General features: G+C 42.2%; 1 protein-coding gene across 7 annotated transcripts in view; it reads left to right on the plus strand.

Moving 5' to 3' along the window:
- Positions 1 to 20,585, plus strand: part of LOC133839126 (glutamine--fructose-6-phosphate aminotransferase [isomerizing] 2) — a 120,058-nt gene extending 99,473 nt beyond the window's left edge. The window contains exons 1-10 of one of the 7 annotated variants that reach the window (XM_062270469.1): positions 12,620 to 12,765; positions 15,609 to 15,671; positions 16,371 to 16,568; positions 16,628 to 16,941; positions 17,025 to 17,166; positions 17,446 to 17,472; positions 17,705 to 17,728; positions 18,904 to 19,061; positions 19,134 to 19,973; positions 20,036 to 20,585. In XM_062270469.1, the coding sequence (XP_062126453.1) occupies positions 15,665 to 15,671; positions 16,371 to 16,568; positions 16,628 to 16,941; positions 17,025 to 17,166; positions 17,446 to 17,472; positions 17,705 to 17,728; positions 18,904 to 19,061; positions 19,134 to 19,973; positions 20,036 to 20,410 (2,085 nt within the window). In that variant the 5' untranslated portion in view covers positions 12,620 to 12,765; positions 15,609 to 15,664 and the 3' untranslated portion in view covers positions 20,411 to 20,585. Of the gene's footprint in view, positions 1 to 12,619; positions 12,766 to 15,608; positions 15,672 to 16,370; positions 16,569 to 16,627; positions 16,942 to 17,024; positions 17,167 to 17,445; positions 17,473 to 17,704; positions 17,729 to 18,903; positions 19,062 to 19,133; positions 19,974 to 20,035 lie in introns of those variants that run through there. The other 6 variants (XM_062270473.1, XM_062270470.1, XM_062270471.1 and 3 more) reach the window with 6 other exon arrangements.
- The last annotated feature ends 307 nt before the right edge of the window (positions 20,586 to 20,892 follow it).

A 20,892-nucleotide genomic window follows, 5' to 3' on the forward strand; every position in this document is an offset into this window, starting at 1 on the left:
CTGTGGCAGTCTCAGGCAGCAAAGAGCACAGACGAAGGCAGAGACAGAGACAGAGGCAGAGACGGAGGCATGTGGCATGTCGTTGATGCGATAAAGTGCTGCGGCAGACATTTTTAGCGCCATGTTGGCCGCCATTACAAAGTCGATCTAATTATACACAACGAGTAGCGCCTGTTATTGTACCAACGCCTTCTGTTCTCACTCTCCACTCTTCTTTCTGCCGCTTCCGTTGAGTGTCCAAAAAGCGGCAAGGCAGAAAAAGTACCAGGCAAATCTATTTGTATGCGAATCCTTGTGGTTTGTTTTTGTTTGTGTTCCCAGCTCGCGTTGAAGGACGAGCCGAAGAGTAGAGTAGAGGGGGACGCTTACACCAATCGCTTGAGTGCCTTGAGCCAGGCAATGGGGATTTGCATTAGGCGACCCTTGTGGTGGCACAGCCACGCCTACACAAAAGAAAAGACACCAAAAGCCAGAATTAGAATCAGAGACAACACAAAAAGAACAAAAAAAAAAGAGCGCAAATCAAGCGCGAAAGTGTGAGAACCATTGAATATTCAATCCGAGCTTAATCCCCGTTCATACGAAAAAGATTTGCGTGTGATTCCCCTTTTGAAAGTCATGCAACACGCAGCAAATACAGCAACCTGGTCTGATGGGCTTCCTAAGCATACAATTGCCTGACTTTTGTGCAGCTTTGCAACTGATTAAACTGCTCCCCTGCTACGCCGCCATTGGCCAATTGATGATCCCCCACTGTTTAACCAGCGGAGCTTTAGTTGGGCTTTAACTACCACGACTGAGCACACGTGGCCACGTGCCCATGTTTATGAAGCCAACTGGGCCACATGTCGCCATTCATGCAGCCAACGTCAACGGCAATGCAGCTGCCCCCTCGACACAATTGGCTCACTTCCCTTTCTCCTTTCCCCTTCCCACTTCACCTGGAGCACCGCAACAACACCGCACACAGTCCACAGTTGGTATCTGTCAGATTAATGCCGTGCATTCATCACGTGGACGACGGACAACCCGTGACATACAAGCCAGGCAAACAGAAATGCAGTTAAATTGAATTCTCAGTCCGCCCATTCAATGGGAGTTCCACCCACTCGCCCCAACCACTCTCTGTTCCAGGAGCAAGTGCATGTGTATTCAATTAGGAAACTTACACGCCCACAAAGGCGATTTGAAGCCGGGTAATGCTCATATGAATAGAGGCAGACTAGGGGCCTTTTGGCTGCCAGCTTAAGCTCTCAAGACTCAACTGCAACTGTGATTGTGATTGTGATAGAGTCAGTGACTGCAAGTGTAACTGTGACTGTTGGAGAGACTAACTGTTAAAGTCACTGTCATGTGAATGAGATAACTGTACTCCAACTTCTGCTTTAAGGTTTCTTAAAAATTAACTTTTTACTTATTTCAAGTAGAATTCAGAATTTTAAGAAAAGATTTCAAAATCTTCTGAAGTTGTAGGTGATTTAGAGTGAATGTGTTAAACAACGAAAAGAACATAAAGAGGTCCGCCAATTTATTACTTGTTATTCAACTCTTAAATCGTAGTTCATGTTGTCGCCATGCTCTTTTCCTGCGAACATTTATTTACAAGCTCCTTAAAAATCAACAAAATTGTAAATCGAGACTAGTAAAATTTCCTTAAATAACATTTCAACATTTTTGTTGCGACTAAAACATTTACTGTGACTGATGAAAACTGTGACTGTAATATCAATTTTAGCGATGGTTGTGTGTGTGATTGTCTTGGCAACTGCGTCTTGCGCTTATGGCAATGCAACTGACTGGATTACGCTTTTCATCTTAATGCCATCATTAAGCGCACCTGCAGTTGTGTGTGTGTGTGTGGGTGCTCACGTGAGTGTTCGTACGAGTATTTGTGGTCCACAATTAAAACGGAAACGCATACTTTCCATTATTTGCACAAATAACCAGAAGATATGCACTCAGGCACGCATATACTTAATACCCCTTCTCTCCGCACATCTACACCGCAAAACACAGCCGTCTACCTCAATCTCTGACTCAGTTCTTACCTCGACTCGACTTGGTTGGACTTCCCTTTCCCCCGATGGCTGTGACTCAGCTGCAGCCCTCGCTCTGGGCTTGCTCTCAAGTGTTTGAACGAACTTTTGCATTGTGAGAGTCGTAAATATTTGCAAACCGTTTAATGCTCGTTAAACGATGCCAATAACTGCCACGCAGAGACTACGAGAGGCCGCCAGACACGCACGTCGACACACGGACATAATGAGAGAGAGAGAGGGAACAGCAAGTGGAGACGGAAATGGAGATGGAGACTCACATCGCAATGCCAATGGCCCCCAGGCACGTGTGTGCGAATCGCCTTTGCCAGCTTGCAACACACACTGTCTGTATGTGTTTGTGTGTGTGAGTGTGTCGTGGCAGTGCATGTGGCATTTATGTAAATGCTTAAACTGAAAAGAAAACATTGGAATAACGTGCATGCAGCAGCACGATCCGAAAGCTCTCAAGAATCCGAGTTTCCTTTGTTATTAAATACGTTAAGAAACTATGTATTAAAATAACAAAAGCATTTTGTGTATTAAGAATTTAACTTGATCAATTTGCCAGATAACTTTCATGCAGCAAAGACTCTGCTGGAAAATTGTGATTAAACCAGAGTGAATTTCAGTTATTTAATTGGCCAGGGAATAAGTCTCTCTTATCTTGCTCGTACTGAAATATCTTTCCTAATTATTTCTATTCATTTAGACATAAATTCACTTGTCTTATTCAAGTTACAAGCATAAAAAGTTCATTTCATTGTCTTCCCATTCATGAATTCTCTCTGTAGTTTTCAGAGTTGGCTTGCAGATGGCAAAGTTAGACAATAACTTATGCCAAATTTATTAGAAATGCGTCGAGTCGAGCGGTAACTTAATAAGTTTTGGTTAAACTCGTGTGTGGCATATTTGCACGGGTACTCGCATTCATTTGCGCACTCACACTTGCACTTGTTCTCGTATTCATCGCATTAGCACTTCGTTGCCAGGGCATCAACTATCAAAAATGTTGCCGGATTAGTTTTCCCACGATGAACTTTCGAGTAACTTTGGTAATGCGCCCCACGCGGAGGGAATTATTTATCCATTTGCACAAGGTGAGAGTTCTCTGGTTAGTGGAAACTTTTCATTTGATAACTAACACTTGTAAATTAATAACTCACATTGGACGCGTTCATTAAGAGAACATAATTTCTAGTAGCTTAAAGTTACACTTCTGACTAGAATCTAACAAGCTAAAATAGTTCTCAGAGTGACTCGCCCATTCATCTATTCATGCACATAATTCAAAATGGACAACAAACTTTCATCTAAGGACTAGAAATTAAATAACTTGCTTCTCTCATCAATTTTAAATAAAAAAACAGATATTTCCATGAATAATTCCATTCACCTGCTGCATAATACTATTATAAAAAACGTTACAAAGAAAAATTATTGCGTGACGCGATTCCCGTCGAAATCCTTTGTCCGATTATCTCGAACCCTAAACAAGCAACTGGCGAGTTCTTAGTGTCATGCTTGGCAGCTAAAAGTGAAAAGCAAAAAGCAGAGAGCAGAAAGCAAAGAGCAGGCTAATAAAGTCCTGACACAGATTACACTGTTATGATGTTACAGTGTTGAGGGCGGTGGAAAGCAACCAACGAAAAGAGTTGTTTGCCTCTCAGATTATCACTTCATCGAAACTGATGTTATTTCGCGGCTTTGGACCGTTTCTTGTCAACAACTTTTTTAAACGCACTGTGGCTCAGCATACCAAGCGAGAGTTCCCCAAGGATGTGATAATAAACAAACTATTATAAACATTTGCATAAATTCTTAGTGGGGTGGAGAGACGAAAATCAATTAAGCATTTAACTGAAAAATCCCCAAAAATAAATAGTTCTTTCATACGAGTTTGTTACGCTAGAGTGAAAGGAGATTTCACTTGACAACATTTAAAATTGAATAAATATGTTTGCGTAGGTGCGGGGCAAAGTTGAGTATACGACGCGTGTGTGAGTGCGTCTGTGTGTGTGTGTGCGTTTGTGTGTATCGTTGTGGAAACACATGAAAGTATTGTAGAAAGATACATGCGAGTATGAATTTGAAATAAACTCGATTCTTCCGCACAAAATCCTTCGAACATGTGCACCACCAACACAACCATACAGAAGCGTACAAATGGATGTAAACCACATGAACACATACACACACAAATACACACACACACATAGACTCACCCACACTACAGAGATTCCGCGTAGAGCAGAGCATAAGAAAGTTCAAGGCTTATGCCGGTTGTGGCAAATGTTGACATGTTTGCCCCTTCGCTAGCTCCAAGGACTCACTGAGGCGTGCTGCGGGAATAATAATGGGAGCCCGGTTCCACAGTTTCCCAGTTCCACAGCTCCTCAGCTCTCCAGCTCCTTATGTGGTTGTGGAAGCTATGGGAAAATAAAAATGCAGAAGCAGAACAATAACAATACAATACACACACATGCATACACACGCAGAAAAAACAGAAGGAACAGAAGGAAAACAAAGCAAAGAACGGGGTCGAAGAAGTGCAAAAAGAGCGGAGAGAGAGAGAGAGAGGAGGAGAGTGGGGAAACAAAGCGAAGTCGGGGCAGTTCTGGCAACCACTTAACCAAATAAATCACAAAGTAAATACCATCTATTGTTTCTAGCAGCAAAAACTCATGAAAATTTATTGCACTCGTCCCACCCGCACATTGCCCAGATCCGTTCATATATGTTATACTATATGTATATATACCAATATACTATATAATAATGGAAAGGCCTGTCAGAAAGGCCATCAGGCAGCGGATTGGGCAAGTAAACGATTTTAGATGCTGACTTATTCCATATTTAAATTAAGTATCTCAATTTATTGTCAACTTGCAGTTTACAAGCAGCAGCTTGGCTAAAACTTGCCAAATTTTGCGATTGCAAAAGACTACCACAACAAGCAGAAGCCGAAGGAGAAGCAAAAGGACAAGAAGAACAACACCAGCTCAAGGACAAGTGAAAATTTGAATGTAAATGTCGTTTAAGGCGGGAGAATCGGAAGAGAGCTCTTAATGCAAAATCACGTCCTGCCATTCATTTTTCCATTAAGACACGAGAGTCAACAACATTAACTTAAGTTACCTGCCACAACTGCGTCCCTTTCCCCTTCCCTGTTTCTTCGACTTCACCTTGGCTTGTCATGATGGCGATAAGAGCTGAGTAATTCATTTTTATGTACTACCCATGCGGAAAAGGGTTGAGCCCACACACTCCCAGTCGAAGCCCCTATGGATGCCATTAGCTATTTATATCTGCAAATTACATTAAATAAACACAAGTGTTTCAAGTGAACAAGATAGATCAAGTCGCAATCGAATTAGAATGAAGGAGAAGCGTGATCGGAGTTATACACATGATATATCTAAGGACTTTTTTAGGACATTGCTTGGAGGAAGCTAAAACCGCCGTTGCGGTAATCTGTACATAATCTTCACATTCCAAATGCGAATCCTCTGTATTCGGTATTCAGTGAGTCGCAAGTAATTGTCTGGTTTACTCCTTCGGCATGTGAGCGTGGGAGGCGTGGGCGTGGCTCAGTTATTCATTCATCATTGTTGAGTCTTATTGTGAATAATAAATGTTGTTTTATCCATGCCGACATTTTAATTTGTTGATGCTGGTTTCTGGTTCGGTGGTTTGTTGATTTTGTAATTTGTCAATAATTACATCGGGCTCTGGTTATGTGGTTTGTTTGTTAAAGTAAAGCGTATGCGAATGCAAATTGTAAAATGTGAATTCTACTTTGCATACACTCGAACTCGAACTCGATTCAGCATCGCAGCCCAGGGGCATTTGAAAATGTCTAATGCGCCATAACTTGGCTTTAAGTGTATGCAGAATTTACTGGAAAATCTATTACCGTAATACAAAATAATCCTTTGAAGAGACGAAGTTTTGTTTTGCAAATATTCAAATGCAATTACAGAATTCTGTGAACTATAATTGATTGTAAATACAGATAAACTTGTAATTATGTCAAACTGTTTCCGAATTACAGCCAGAGTTAGACAAATAAAGTCTAAGCCACAATCCATCAGTCAGGCATTGGCATTTCTCATTCCCATTTTTGTGGAATGGAGAGTGCAAAGTGTTTGGCACTTTGTTTGCGGATTATTGTAACCGCTGCTCGAAATGGGCAAGCCACAAGCTAAGGGTCCTCTTAGTGGCTGCTGAGTGGGCTGAGTTAGCTGGCTGGCTGGCTTACTTGTCATAATTTACTTTAAATAATGTAGACAAGATGTGCATGCGCCTGCCTGAAATTAGGAATTTAATTAAAATCTCAAATATTAAAATGGAATTAAAGCGCCAACAGAAGCAGCAGAAGCAGCTCAGGCGGCAAAGATGAAGAACGTTGACTCCGTATGTCAAATTATTTCCGAGATTTAATTACTCTACGCAAACGCACGCCAAGAACAATGCAGCAGCAGATTTCCTAGATGAGAAAGAGGAGGAGGAGGCTTCTGCTTGTTGCTTGGCAAACTGCCGCACCTAAGCCACTGGATATTAATAAACGCAAAGTGTTCACAATCTGGTGTAAATATTTAATTTATAATTTACGAGAGATTTTACAGGCTGATGGGCGGAAGAGATGGCCACAGCACAGCACAGTCCGGGGTCGATTGTAGGCACGTGCTTAAATGTCATTGCGGATGTTGACGATTACATTTAAATTATTTACGAGCAAAGCCGCCGCCTCCCTCTCTCTCTCTCCCGCTGCAACTCACCCCTCGATCTAACAAACTGACGTCGCAGTCAACGTCGTCGTCACATTTGTTATTCGCTTAACTTTTATGACGATGCCGCGCGACACGGATTTCCCTTAACCCCCTCCGGTAGGGTCGACGCCAACCGTGGCACCAACAGCGACGCCATCGCAGACGGCAGACGGCGGATCCCTCAACTACGAGGCGGGGCAAGGAGTCACATGCTCCGCTTTGACGACGCCGATTTACGAGTTTCATTTAAAATTCACATTAACTTTTATTAAAGCAACCAAATGAATGCGACATTACGAGTACAAGTATGAGTACGAGTACGAGTACTCGTATTGCTGCCATCACCGTCTTCGCAATTGTCTTACGAGTACAAGTGTGAGCACTCATCGCAGTCATCCGATTTGCAAGTGACTTTGTTATCGTTTTAGGTCTTATCATCACGCTGACATTCATAGCCTTTTAATGCCAAATTAGCTGCGAATAGTGTCTTTGTCTTCTACGATCATGACGCATTTCATAGCCATGAATTCCAAGAGAAGTCGTTATGGATTTAAAGACCTCTCCTGTACCACATTTTTAATTACCTTTTCAGGTGCTCCGTTGATGCTGTCAAGTGTGAAACACTCTCAGATTACACGAGTGCTGCAAAGTAGCTTATTTTACCTACTATTATTTTCGAAAATGTATTTTTTGAATAACATAAATAAAGTACTTCCCCTAATTACATTTTTGCATTTAGCCTAAAAGTATGCTTTAAAATTTCTAATTGAAAGTTTCTCCCATAAATAGTACTCAACATAAAAAGAGACTTTGTTTGTGTATTGTTGTTAGCAATAGCAACTATTTCCTCTCTCTCTCTCTATGATTTCCATGAATTATTTTATGTGCATTTAGTGGCTGTAATAATTTAAGAGCTTCCCATTGTTTTACCATTTGTTCGTGGCCGAGCTTAGTTAATTTGGAGTTTTTAATTGAAATTAACATATTCATTTGGCAGGCGCTAACAATCCATTTGAGTTGCTCAACAATTTTGACAACCTCCCTTAGAGCGGAAACATAAATTAGTTTTTAATTTCATTTTGCACAAGTCTTGGGCTGCAGGCAAACTGAAACCAAACTGAAGCCGACTGCAGATTGCTGGCCAGACAAACTGAAATAAATCAAAAGTTGTGCCACTTCTTTTGGCTGTGACAAGAACTAGAACAAGCACAAGAAGTTTTCTAGGTAAAGTGGTCAGATGACTGGCAATATCTATATGCACTTTCCCCGCTCTCTCCTCGAGGCAAAGGATTCAATTGTTTTAGTTTTGACTACTTTCTTTTTATTGTGCTGCATATAGAAATATAAATATAACTATGGGCGTGTGTGCATGTGTGTGTGTGCGGGTGCGTGTTTATCGCTCTGAAATTTGACTTTATTTGTTCACACACACATGAGCCCATTCAACGCTTGAACGAAGGACAACAAAAGCACAAATGCCAAAATAAGAATTTACTGCAGTGGAAGGCATAAATAGTTTATAAACTAAGTGACACCGAAAACAACTGACCCAAGCACTAAAAACACTAAAAATAAAGCACAAACCCGACGACAGCAAAACACAGCAACAGCAATAGCAGCAACAGCAGTCATGTGTACAAAGTACACAATGGCCGCATTGCCATGAGAAAATATGCACACACACATTTGCACACACACACACACACAGACACGGCAAGTACAAACACTCGATTTACTTTACAGCAACAATAAAAAAATAATAAATTTTACTTCCATAATTGGTACCGCCACAAGCAGCCCGGCTGCGTCTTGGTCACACCACCAGCTTCAGTTTGAGCTCCTTCCATCCTGGGCAACCTACAACAATCAACTACCAGCTGAACCAGCAACCAGCAACCAAACCACCCATCAAGCAGCCCAAACCAAGCAGACGCAGGCAAGCGATTTATTTGAAATATTTTCTCGCTTTATATATACCGTTCGTGTTTTCCATACTTTTGCACTTCTCTCTCTACTCCGCTTTTCTTCTTTTTGCGGGTTATTTTGGCTGTTTGTGTTTTTTGGACTAAGGACACAGTTTCTTACAGCCAGCGAAGCCAGCGACTAGCATCGACAATCGCCAACGTTAACCACGCCGTGTTGTTGGCACTTCCTTCTCCCTCTCCCTCTCCGTCTCCTTCTCCACTTCCTTCTCCCGCCTTGAGCTTCAGTTCGTGTCGAGCCGCAGCCAGACGGCGTTAGCTGTGCATAAATTTAATTAATGGCCGTTTGCGAATTTGCAGTTAGTTCAGTTGTTTATATTATTGTGCAATTTTTATCAAAAATAAACAAAAGGCTGCCACGATGGTCGACTGGATGGCTGGCTGGCTGGCTGGCTTTAGACCTCCACGCGTTCCATCACATAAATCAACTCGAACTAATTCCTGAAATTATTATTTGAATTTGTGCAAAACAATTAAATGTAGCATCAAATTGTTGGGAGATTTGTGGTAACTACAAATATTTATAACAACTATTGTGTGCTTTACCAATTCAACTATTTAATGCACTTAAACAACGCGGCATTGAACTAATAGCTCACTTTGCCAGAGGAAGTGAAGAGTGACTTCACTTCAGCTAGAAGCTTGAACAACAATTTGTTTTGACTTAAAGTTTCGTGATCCTTGGACAAAGCTGAAAGTTCATCCGACTTTTGAGCAGTTCACAGCTGGATAAGGATTTGGCTTTGGCTTTGGTTCTAGGATTTGAATTCAGTTGCGTACTTTTTATTGCGCACCACAGTTGAAGTTTATTTCTCAAATGCGTCTAGACTCGGCACTCGGCGCCAACCCATGGGATCCCCCAAGGGGCGGGTGAAGAAGAAGCGACACTCAACTGCATCAATTTGTATCGGATGAATGCCAGCTATTTTTCTTTCTCCGTTGATTTTTCCGACAAACGCTTTTCCAGTTGATGTTTACCCCTCTCGTTACCACTTTCTCACTCGTATTCATATTTAATTTTAATTTGCAAAGTTGCAGAGGAAATCACTGTCAAGCGTGTGATTCAGAGTAACACATTTTTAACTTTTGCCGAAATGGAAAACAGTCTCTCAACTGCAGCATAAAGTTTCTGTGTGTCGTCAGTCAGTTTAAGAACAATTTAATAATTAGCTGCAAACAAATTAAAGTAGTTTCAAGAACACATTGCTGAACGCCACGTATGTGGCTTGGTCTAATTAATAATAATAAAACATCTGACTGATGAAATATTGCGCTTCTACAGGAAAACAATCGCTCCATCGTCTTATCAACACTGTGATAAGAATACTTCACCATTGTAAATGCTCCGTTGAGAAGCTGAGAGCAGTTGCACCGCCCCGTTAAACATTGTTAAACTAGTTTGTCAGCTCTAAGTATATATCTGGCGTGTTTTCCGCATCGAACCAAGACACAAACTGACGTGGCACAGTCTAATTAAATTTTGCACAAAGGGTATATCGACTACTTGTGTGTGTGGAAACAAGCTCGGTTAATTTGCAATTGCAACCGAGCTGTAGAGTGTAGCCAGTAAGTGGTCTGAAAGTCTGCCGGTTGCAGCAAGTCAGCAAGACAGCAAGGTCAGCTGGCCCGCTTCGACACTTCTGGTACCACTTGGCCAACAACAGTCAGCAGACGTCAGAGAGAGAGACAAACTTGTTTTTACCATTAACGCAGTTTGCTTTTCTGGTTACACGGAAGGGGAAGGGGAAAAGAAAAAAGGCAAAAGAATTTATCCAGTTTTAATGGAATAGGTCTAGTCGCTAAGACCCCCCATAAGACATTATTTATTCCTTTATCATTGCCATTGTTATTCGCTCCCCCAAAATAGGGCTTATTTATTTATACCCACTTACAAATGGGAGTGGAAGAATGGGGCAGCACACTTGATTTGGAAGCTGCCGAACACGAGCAGCAAGTATCTCTGTTATCCAGCAGCAGACAGACAGGTTTTTAATCCAAGTCGCCAGCTGGGGCATCACTTTTCCTTTCGAATGGAAGTCAAGGTCGCTGATTATAAACATGAAAACGAAAAAAAAACAGAGACTGAAACAGAGACTTTGACTTCGACGTCGACTTCGACTGTCAGTCGAGAGTTGTAGGGCGGCAATAATCTTCCGGCGGTTCGAGTTAGAAAAAGAAATCATGAATATTTATGATTATTACTTTTTGTATTTTGTATTTTATTTATATTTATTTTTATACTCGTCAGTCTGCTGACGTCCACAAGAAACCGGTGGTGCAAGAGGTGCTGGCGCAGTACAAATGATCCGAGATAAATTTGTATTAGCGCATAATTTGGATATTGAACCGGTTTGGCATTTGGCAATACTCGCACTCACTCACATACTCACACTCACACTCATAACTTACAGACCCCAGCAGGGCACAAGTCTGCCTCGAGCTTTAAATCTGTTTATAACTTGTTGCCTTCTCTGCTGTCCGAATACAATTGGCATTTGGGCAGTGGGCACTGGGAAAATGGACAAATTTCTGTTGAATAAAATATTCATACCTTTCGTTGCATTTCATTTGATTTATGTATAATGCAGTTTGAGTTGAGAATGCATTGTTCTTTTTCCAGGGCCAATTTTGAATTGCAAAAACATTGTCATCTCAATTGACGCACTTTTTGCCCTTCAAAAAAATAGATGGCAGGAATTTGGCTTTTATGTTGCAACATTACTTAAATACATTAAACGTGTTACATGCAGTCTTTGACAATGCCAACAAATTAATTAATTGCAATTTAATGAGATATGTGATGCATAAAATGCAAAACACATATTGATTTAATATTGCAAAGTACAAAACACTGGACAAGGCGCGAATTCCATGCATTATGCTAATTAATCTATCTCAGCAGTACACGCATTTTTATTAATTTTCAATTTTATAATTTGCAAACATATACTATATATACTCGTAGAATGAAGTAAATGAAGCGAGAGGCCCTCATGCAAAATGCCAGAGTTCAACGAGAAATCGGGTCCGATAAATCCAGTCCCGAATTCACTTTCTGATTGCAAGCAATTACCACAAAGCGGGGCGAGGCAAGTCAACATTAATTAAACTCGAAATCGTCAATTATCACTTGCCTATTAAAAATACTCGTACCCACGAATAAAATGTAAACCCTACCTGCATATTGAAAATACTGGAATATGTTCACTCATTCGTCATAGCTCTCTCTCTCTCTCTGTTTTCTATTCCTTTTAGCAAACATTATTCGTCATGTGCAACATTAAAGCACACTGCTCGAAATTGACATCACTTGCATTTGCATAACAGCATAACTTAATAATAAATACATAAATATGTGCATTTCATTTTCAATGTCATTTGCATAATTTACTTTGTTGAATTGACTGAAGTATTAACTTATTATAATGTGCAAATGAGCCACCAATTATATGTATTTATTCTGGCTTTTGCGCAGTGTAACAAGTGCTGGGTGGAGAGACTTTCGTCTAAGTAGAACGCAAAGAGCACTTGTCGCGATCGCTCTCTTTAATGTTTTGCGATAAGCTTTAACTGTCTTGGAGCGCAACGTTAGCTTCGCTCTCCCAGCTGTTGTTGTTGTTGTTATGATTATGAGTATGAGTATGAAGTGAGTACTCGGTCGTGGGCTACGACTGCGGCTCTGCCTCTGGCGTTGGCTCTTTGGCATTAACGATCGTGCTGTGGATCCGACGTCGGCTTTGCAGTCGCCGTCGCCGACGCCGTTGCCGTTGACGTCGCAGTCGTGGCTGCTGGCCTATAAAAGCAGCGCATTTAGTGTGCGTTGCTTTTCGAAGTGAGCTCAGTGTTAATTTAACAGCGAAGTTGGCCAGCAGTGAGTGCGAGTTCCCCAGAGCCAAATACAAAGCAACCAGTTACCACGTCAAAGTCAAAGACATCTCGAGTGAAGCCGGGAGACTGCAGAGACACAAAATCCAAGTAATAAAATTGAAATGCCAAACACGAACTGTGCGCGTGTAGAACAGTGTTCGATCTCAGATCTCCGATTGTGTAGTGCAGTGTTGTGATGTTTTCAATTTCGTTAAATCTGCAGCACCAACTGCAAGCCAAAGTGAATGTGTTGATGTGCTAATATTGGAACAATTAATGTGCCCACACACAACGATGCGGGGGTGTTAACTCCTCCTCTCTATCCTCCCCACCACTCTCTCTCACTCTCTCTCGCTATCTGTGGAAGGCGAAAGACTGCCAATTGGCCAAAGTGTTTGATGGAACAATCGCCCATTTGAAATTCGCAATCGAAATCTGTTTGTCGACTGCTCGTCGAGTGCGTGATGAAGTTATTGTTGTTGTTGCTGCTGCTGGCGGATTGGGTGTTGTCGTGTTGCCAGCGCAACAAACTCTAATTGAATTATTTAATAATACACAATGCAAGAGCAACAAAACAGCATATAAATGTTACGGGGCAACAAAACAGGCTTTAAAACCCGAAATTGCGGTCAAAATTCGTTCGTGGTTGTTCGTGTTGTTTTTGTTTCTGTTTCTGTTGTTGTCTCGTTGTCTCGTCTTATATAAAATACCTGTTCACTCTTTGCCCGCTGGCTCTTTGCTGTTTGCCGTTTCAGACCGCAAATATATCCAAACACACACACACATACACGCACACTATTATGCACACATAATAATAATAACACTACTAAACAAAACTGATAAAAACGTTGCAAGAGATACGAGTATGTGGCACCCTTTATGGAAATGAAACAATTCAACAACAATTTACATGCCTACTGAATAAACAAAAACCTCACTGACGAATTATTATTCTATAAATGTGAGGGGGGTGGAGGGGGAGGTGTTCTATTGTAGAGTTGGTAGAGTTGAAGTTTACTCAAGTGGACAGAAAAGCCCAGATCGCAGATCCCGAGGCAAAACTGTTGCATTGAACGTGTCAATTTTTATTGTGAGAACTACTCTCATACAATGCCATTTCTCTCTCTCCTTCTCTCTCTCTTTCTCTCTTTTCTCCCCGCTCTCTTGCACTCTTGCTAATGAGCTGATAAGCAACTGGCTGTTTCCCAATCTAGAGATATAATTCCAAGAACTGAGAGTCCCGGGAAGAGCGATTAGAATTCGGAAATCTTGTACTTTTTTTCTACTGCGATACACTCTCTGATACACAAATGCTTGACTATCACTGGTTAATTGGTAATCAGTCCACAGTGCGTATGCGTAATCACTTTCGGACTCTCAATGAACGAGCTTGGTAGTCAATAAATTGTTTGTTTTTACTTTGCTAATACTCCTCCACATTTTACGATCTTTCCGATCGATTTATTGTGCAGCAATTTATAGCCTTTTGTTATCTCACTTTGGGGCATACAAAAGTGAGTGAACACTCATAGGTATTCACAGTGTTTCCACACTCGTTTCGGGCCTCTTATCTTGGAGTGATAAGTCGTGTCTGCAGCGCGTCGTTTGATTCATTACGTGAAATGCTTTCGTTGTTTTGTTTACAATTAGAATTTGTAGTGGAACACGACTGAAACTAATGAATTCTGCAGCAGGAGAATCGTTTTAATTACGGCCAAACAGTTTTGTCTCAACTGCTGCCAACAACTCAAGAGACTTTTGTGTTTGTGGCCGGCCGGCAAATTAAAATGCTAACCACAACCAATGTGCGTGACTGTGAGGGGAAAGACAGACGAAAGGGGGGAAAGGGTGTGTTAACTATTAATGATGGCTACTGAAAGAACAAAAGAGGGAGAGAGAGAGATGGGAGAGAGCTTTGAAGACTTGTGTCGCACTCACTAATGACAAAACAGAGGCAAAGAGTGAAAAGACATGCAAGAAGTACGTGTTGCACCTGAATTGTCCCTCCTCTGACTCATGTCGCAGCACTCTTTGAAGTGAAGGAGGAGCGGGAGGTGGAGGTGCAGATGGGAGGGCAGTAAACACGTTCTGTGCTAAATGATAAAAATTCCAATTTGTTACGCCCATTCAAAAGAAATTATACTCGAACTTGTGCGTACGATTCAAATCTACATGCATAAATTCAACACACACACAAGCACACATGCTAAGTGTGTGTAAGTACTTGAGTGTGCGTGTTACACCCGGACCTGAAGTTGCCAGTTACGTGTGGCGACACATACGCATTCATATCACTGCCGCAGCGAATAGAACCAGATGAAAACAATAGCATCGCAGCAGCTGTAAAAAACAACAAGAAGGAACTGCTATATAGTGGAGGTCGAATAATACATACCCTTCTTAGTTTTTTTATATAAAAAGCTTTACTACTAAAAAGTCACAAGGTCTTCAACAAATTCCAATATACTCTTCGGTAGTTTATAACAACAAAAATAAATAATACCAAAACAAGAATGTTGAAAACAAGAAATTGCCATTTGAGTTAGAACAGAGAAATCATGTTTGCGAGATCGGCGAGGGGGAATGGAGAGAGGGGAGCAGCGGGAGTAGAGACCTCGAACTCGAACTAGAGCTAGAACTAAAGCAAAGCAGAGCAGAACAGAGTAGAGCAGACCGGTAGCCGCAACGGAAAGAAAAGACGGTGACGAGTGGAAGAGTTGATAAGAGTTGATATACGCACACACAAACCCACAAACACAAGCACACACACACACACACCTACACACACAAAGTCGCTCACACACATTCACTTGCGGTAGTTCAGCAAGTTCAACGAATTTGTTTTGAATTTAAGCTCGCCAGCTCGACACTTATATCACACACGGTTATCTATGTTAATGTTCGTTTAATTTAATAAACAATAAATAATAAATCAATTTCCCCCAATTTAGATAAACTCGCTAGAGGAAAATTTTATCGAAATCGCATAAATTGACTGAGCCGCAAAATGTGTGGTAAGTAATTATAACAATTAAATGATTAATAAAGTCAAAGTTGACTGACACTCTTGAGTGTCCGCATTGTTGGCTAATTCCATTTCTTAAATTAGATAATTGAACGCTTTTCCGAACAAGTTTGCATAATCTGGGATTGTGTGTGTACTTATGCCATTATTTATGGCAGCTTTTATCTATGAATTTGGCAATTAGACATTCAATTGACGTGCATAGGAATGTCACAATTAATATGATATTTATATACAGCTTTTGCGCGAATCGAATCGAATTGAATCAAAGTCGATTGTGTCGACGGCCTTTCGCTCCAAAAATAACTTGCACTCGACGCCCACAAACGCCAAGTTAAAGCAAAGTTAAAGCGAAGTCAAGCTGAGCCACTTAAGTTGGCCACAAAGCAGCCAAACAGCCAAGCAGCAACCAAGTGCTGCACTTACTTACAGAGCCCAACCCCAAACTGGTTTCGTTTCTCGATCCAGATGCAGATTTCCTCATAGCCGCAACTGGTCCGTGTATTTGGGGCTGGGGCTCAATGGGTTCAGCTCTTGCGAAATGTGCTTGTTGCATGTTTATCTGTGTATTTTACATACATTGTATATCATTGGATTGTAGTTTACAATGTGGAACTGCAGTTGGCCAATACTGCGCAGTGTTGAGAAATAGTAAATCTCCCACTAATCTCACGACTTTTTTTTGCAGGAATTTTCGCATACCTCAACTATCTGACACCCAAGTCGCGTGAGGAAGTGTTAGATCTGCTGGTGACAGGTCTGAAGCGGCTGGAGTACCGTGGCTATGACTCGACTGGCGTGGCCATTGATAGCCCTGACAACAAGAGTATTGTGATGGTTAAGCGCACCGGAAAGGTCAAGGTCCTAGAGGATGCCATTCACGAGAGTAAGCAGCAGCTCATTCAAATTGATTCTTCCTCATACTGATGCCAACTTCTAACACAGATTTTAGTGGGGGCGAGTACAGTGAACCCGTGGCGACTCACGTGGGCATCGCACACACTCGATGGGCCACCCACGGTGTGCCCTGTGAGCGCAACTCGCATCCACAACGCTCCGACGAGGCGAACAGCTTTGTGGTGGTGCACAACGGCATCATTACCAACTACAACGACGTGAAAACCTTCCTGGCCAAGAAGGGCTACGAGTTCGAGTCGGACACCGATACGGAAGTCTTTGCCAAGCTGGTGCATCACTTGTGGAAGAAACATCCCAACTACTCGTTCCGCGAGCTCGTTGAGCAGGCCATTCAGCAAGTGGTGAGTGCTGTTCAAAGGCAATCGAAGGCAGTCAGTCGAGTCGAAGATACATTTATATCTTTTTCTATCTCTCTCTGTTGTAGGAGGGCGCCTTTGCCATCGCCGTCAAGTCGAAGCACTTTCCAGGCGAGTGCGTCGCATCCCGCAGAAGTTCCCCCCTCCTGGTGGCCATCAAGACAAAGACTCGCCTGGCCACAGATCACATTCCCATTCTCTATGGCAAGGGTGAGTTGTGCTGACAATTTGTTCCCGTCTAATCTCATTCTAATTCTAGTGCCAGTTTCTCTATGTAAATATGTTAACTTATTCTCTCGTATCTTGTATCTTGTATCTTGCATCTCTTATGTGTCTATGTTATTCGTGTTCGTTTCCAAATAACCATCTGTCGCTCCCTGCTGAATCTGACTCTGACTCTGACTCTCTGACTCTCTCAACACTCTGAAACTCTCAACTCAACTCTATCGCCCCTCTGCATCCCTCGGCGACCCCTCTTCTGCCCCCTAGACGACAAGAAGGCGAGCTCCGATCAAGGTAGTCAACCAATCTACGCCTCAAACTAAACTAACCCAACTCAACCTCTGGCGGTGTCCGGTTACTACAAACTAATCTTCAAACTCTTCTCTCTACACTTCCCCTATAATTACTTTGCTCTTGGTGTTGGTTCTGGCCTTGGTCTCAGATGAATCCTTTTACTAACATAACAACCCGAAACTAAATTCGTGTCTAATAACTTTACCATTGTTTGTATTTTTCTCTCATCTAGATGCCGAATCCGGCAAGCCCCAAGGTAATTACAATTTTAAATATTTCAATTATTTGCTTACTTTGCTTTTTGGTCAGCTATGATTCCAAACCCCCCTCCTCCTCTATATACTCTTACTCTATCTATCACACTCTATCTATCTGCTCTGTGTTTATTTTCCATCAAATTGAGCAATTTGAAATGCAATCAAAATATATATTTCTTTAAATACAACATTGAACAGCTAAAGACTTAGGCAATGTTTATTTTATTGAATTTCTTCATCTCTATTTGATTTTATCAATTCAAGATGCATGCGAATTGATTAAGGAAACTCTGACTTAAAGTTTTCGGTAATCCAATTAAAAGCATAAATGAAACAATTTCGATTTAAATGGACAATTGTACACGCTCATTTCTATCGCAATTGAATTCTCATACTAATATAATATTCACCTATATTTTTTTTTTTAGTTAGTTAGACACTCATACTTACACTAATTACATAACCACAGCAATCGGAAATAGTCGAAATAATTGACTTTTGTTCCATTCTAAATCCATTTGCATTTTCCCGTTTTTGCCGTTTAAATGTTACGAATGTTGCAATTCGAATTGCAGTTTGGAATTCGAGTGTGGAATGAGTGCGCGTTTTGGCACTCGAAAAAGCTTAATTAAATTCTAAAAAATATTGTTTATACGATATGTAAAATTCGATTACAAATTGCTGTTCATAATTCAGATACCCGTCTCCAATGAAATTACTGCCTTTAACTCTCCTCTGTATCCCTCTCTATTCAATCTCTCCCCTCCCATGTCCTGGTGATGGTTGGTGGCCACTTTGTGGCCTTCCTGCTAAATGTTTGGCCAGATGCCTCGTCGATGTTTTGTTATGTGTTTTGTTTGCCAAAATGTTGACTTTCTATTTAATTTCAATTTTGATTTTCATTCTCTCTCCTCTCTCTCTCTCTCTTTCTCTGGGTCACATGCACACTCATAATACAAAACAAATACTCTCATATATACTTATATTTATGCATATTTGCCTATCGCTTGCACCTCCAACAAACGCGTTCTGCCTTTGTTCCGTTCTCATTCCGCTGGTGAATTCGACATCGACATCGCCATCGACATTGCAACTGCAACTGCCACACACACACTGTAAATGCCACCGAACGAATGCAACGCCAACAACGCAACAACAAATTCAAACCTAACAGAATTACGTCCACATGGACAAACTCGTGAATTGCCAGTGTTGCCCCGTTCGGACAGCACCTCGGAGTTCATGCCGCTGGAGGAGAAGGAGGTCGAGTACTTCTTCGCTTCGGACGCCTCGGCTGTCATCGAGCACACGAACCGTGTCATCTACTTGGAGGCAAGTTACTTAAAAGCCACCTTAAATCATTTTCAATTCATTATTTATCCTACTTTATTCTTACAACTTTAGGATGACGATGTCGCGGCTGTCCGCGATGGCACTTTAAGCATCCATCGCTTGAAGAAGAGCCTCGACGATCCACACGCACGTGAGATCACCACACTGAAGATGGAGATCCAGCAGATCATGAAGGGCAACTTCGACTACTTCATGCAGAAGGAAATCTTCGAACAGCCCGAGTCCGTGGTTAATACAATGCGAGGACGCGTTCGCTTCGATAGCAACAGCATTGTGCTGGGCGGCATTAAGGATTACATTCCAGAGATCAAGCGCTGCCGTCGTCTTATGCTCATTGGCTGCGGCACCTCATACCACAGCGCAGTGGCCACACGACAGCTGCTCGAGGAACTTACAGAACTGCCCGTGATGGTGGAACTCGCTTCCGACTTCCTCGATCGCAACACGCCCATTTTCCGTGACGATGTCTGCTTCTTCATCTCACAGTCCGGCGAGACAGCCGACACTCTGATGGCCCTGCGCTACTGCAAACAGCGTGGAGCTCTCATCGTGGGCATCACCAACACTGTGGGCAGCAGCATCTGTCGCGAGTCCCATTGCGGTGTCCACATCAACGCTGGCCCCGAGATTGGCGTGGCCTCCACTAAAGCCTACACTTCACAGTTCATCTCACTAGTAATGTTCGCTTTGGTCATGTCCGAGGATCGTTTGTCGCTGCAGCAGCGTCGTCTTGAGATTCTGCAGGCTCTGTCAAAGCTGGGTGATCAGATTCGCGAAGTGCTCAAGCTAGACTCGAAGGTACAGGAACTGGCCAAGGATCTCTATCAGCACAAGTCGCTGCTGATCATGGGTCGCGGCTACAACTTTGCCACCTGCCTGGAGGGAGCTCTGGTAAGTCACTCCTCTTTTCCATATTCATTCAGTTTTCTCATTTTACTTTATATTTTCTGCAGAAAGTCAAGGAGTTGACGTACATGCACAGCGAGGGCATCATGGCCGGTGAACTGAAGCACGGTCCTTTGGCCCTGGTGGATGACTCGATGCCCGTGATGATGATCGTGCTGCGTGATCCCGTCTATGTGAAGTGCATGAATGCCCTGCAGCAGGTGACCTCGCGCAAAGGCTGCCCCATCATCATCTGCGAGGAGGGCGATGAGGAGACAAAGGCCTTCTCCTCGCGCAACCTCGAGATTCCCCGCACCGTCGACTGCCTGCAAGGTATCCTCACCGTCATCCCCATGCAGCTCCTCTCCTATCACATCGCCGTGCTGCGTGGCTGCGACGTCGACTGTCCGCGTAACTTGGCTAAGTCCGTGACCGTGGAGTAACCACATCCAAGGGGGATCTCTTTCCATGATAATCTCTATATGCACACATACGTACACGCTCACTCACACACACACACAACTCGCATATTTGCATGTATACACTTTGATTTTATAATTACTCTTTCATCAAGATCCAATCTACTTAATACAATTAAATTGACATTGTTTTGTTAAATGCGTCACCTTTTCAATGATTTCTCTTTGCGAATCGCCAAAGCATAATCCAAGTGTGTACTAGAGCGAAGTCTGCAGGGGAAACTTTAATTAAATTCAATTGGATGACATAAAAATGTAATGCCCTAAAATGTGTGCCACAAAAAGCATAAAAAGATTGAGGCCGGCAGCTCAGACTTTGCTGGGGTCTTTCGTGGGGACTTTGGGGCCAAACGCAAAGGGCGTTTATTTTATTGGAAACTGCGGTGGTATCAGCAGTAAACGGTTATGTCTTCAAGCCACACCCGAAACGAAAACCAACATCCAGC

This window comes from Drosophila sulfurigaster, chromosome 2R (genome assembly GCF_023558435.1).
Source record: "Drosophila sulfurigaster albostrigata strain 15112-1811.04 chromosome 2R, ASM2355843v2, whole genome shotgun sequence".
In the NCBI taxonomy this organism is placed as follows: domain Eukaryota; kingdom Metazoa; phylum Arthropoda; class Insecta; order Diptera; family Drosophilidae; genus Drosophila; species Drosophila sulfurigaster.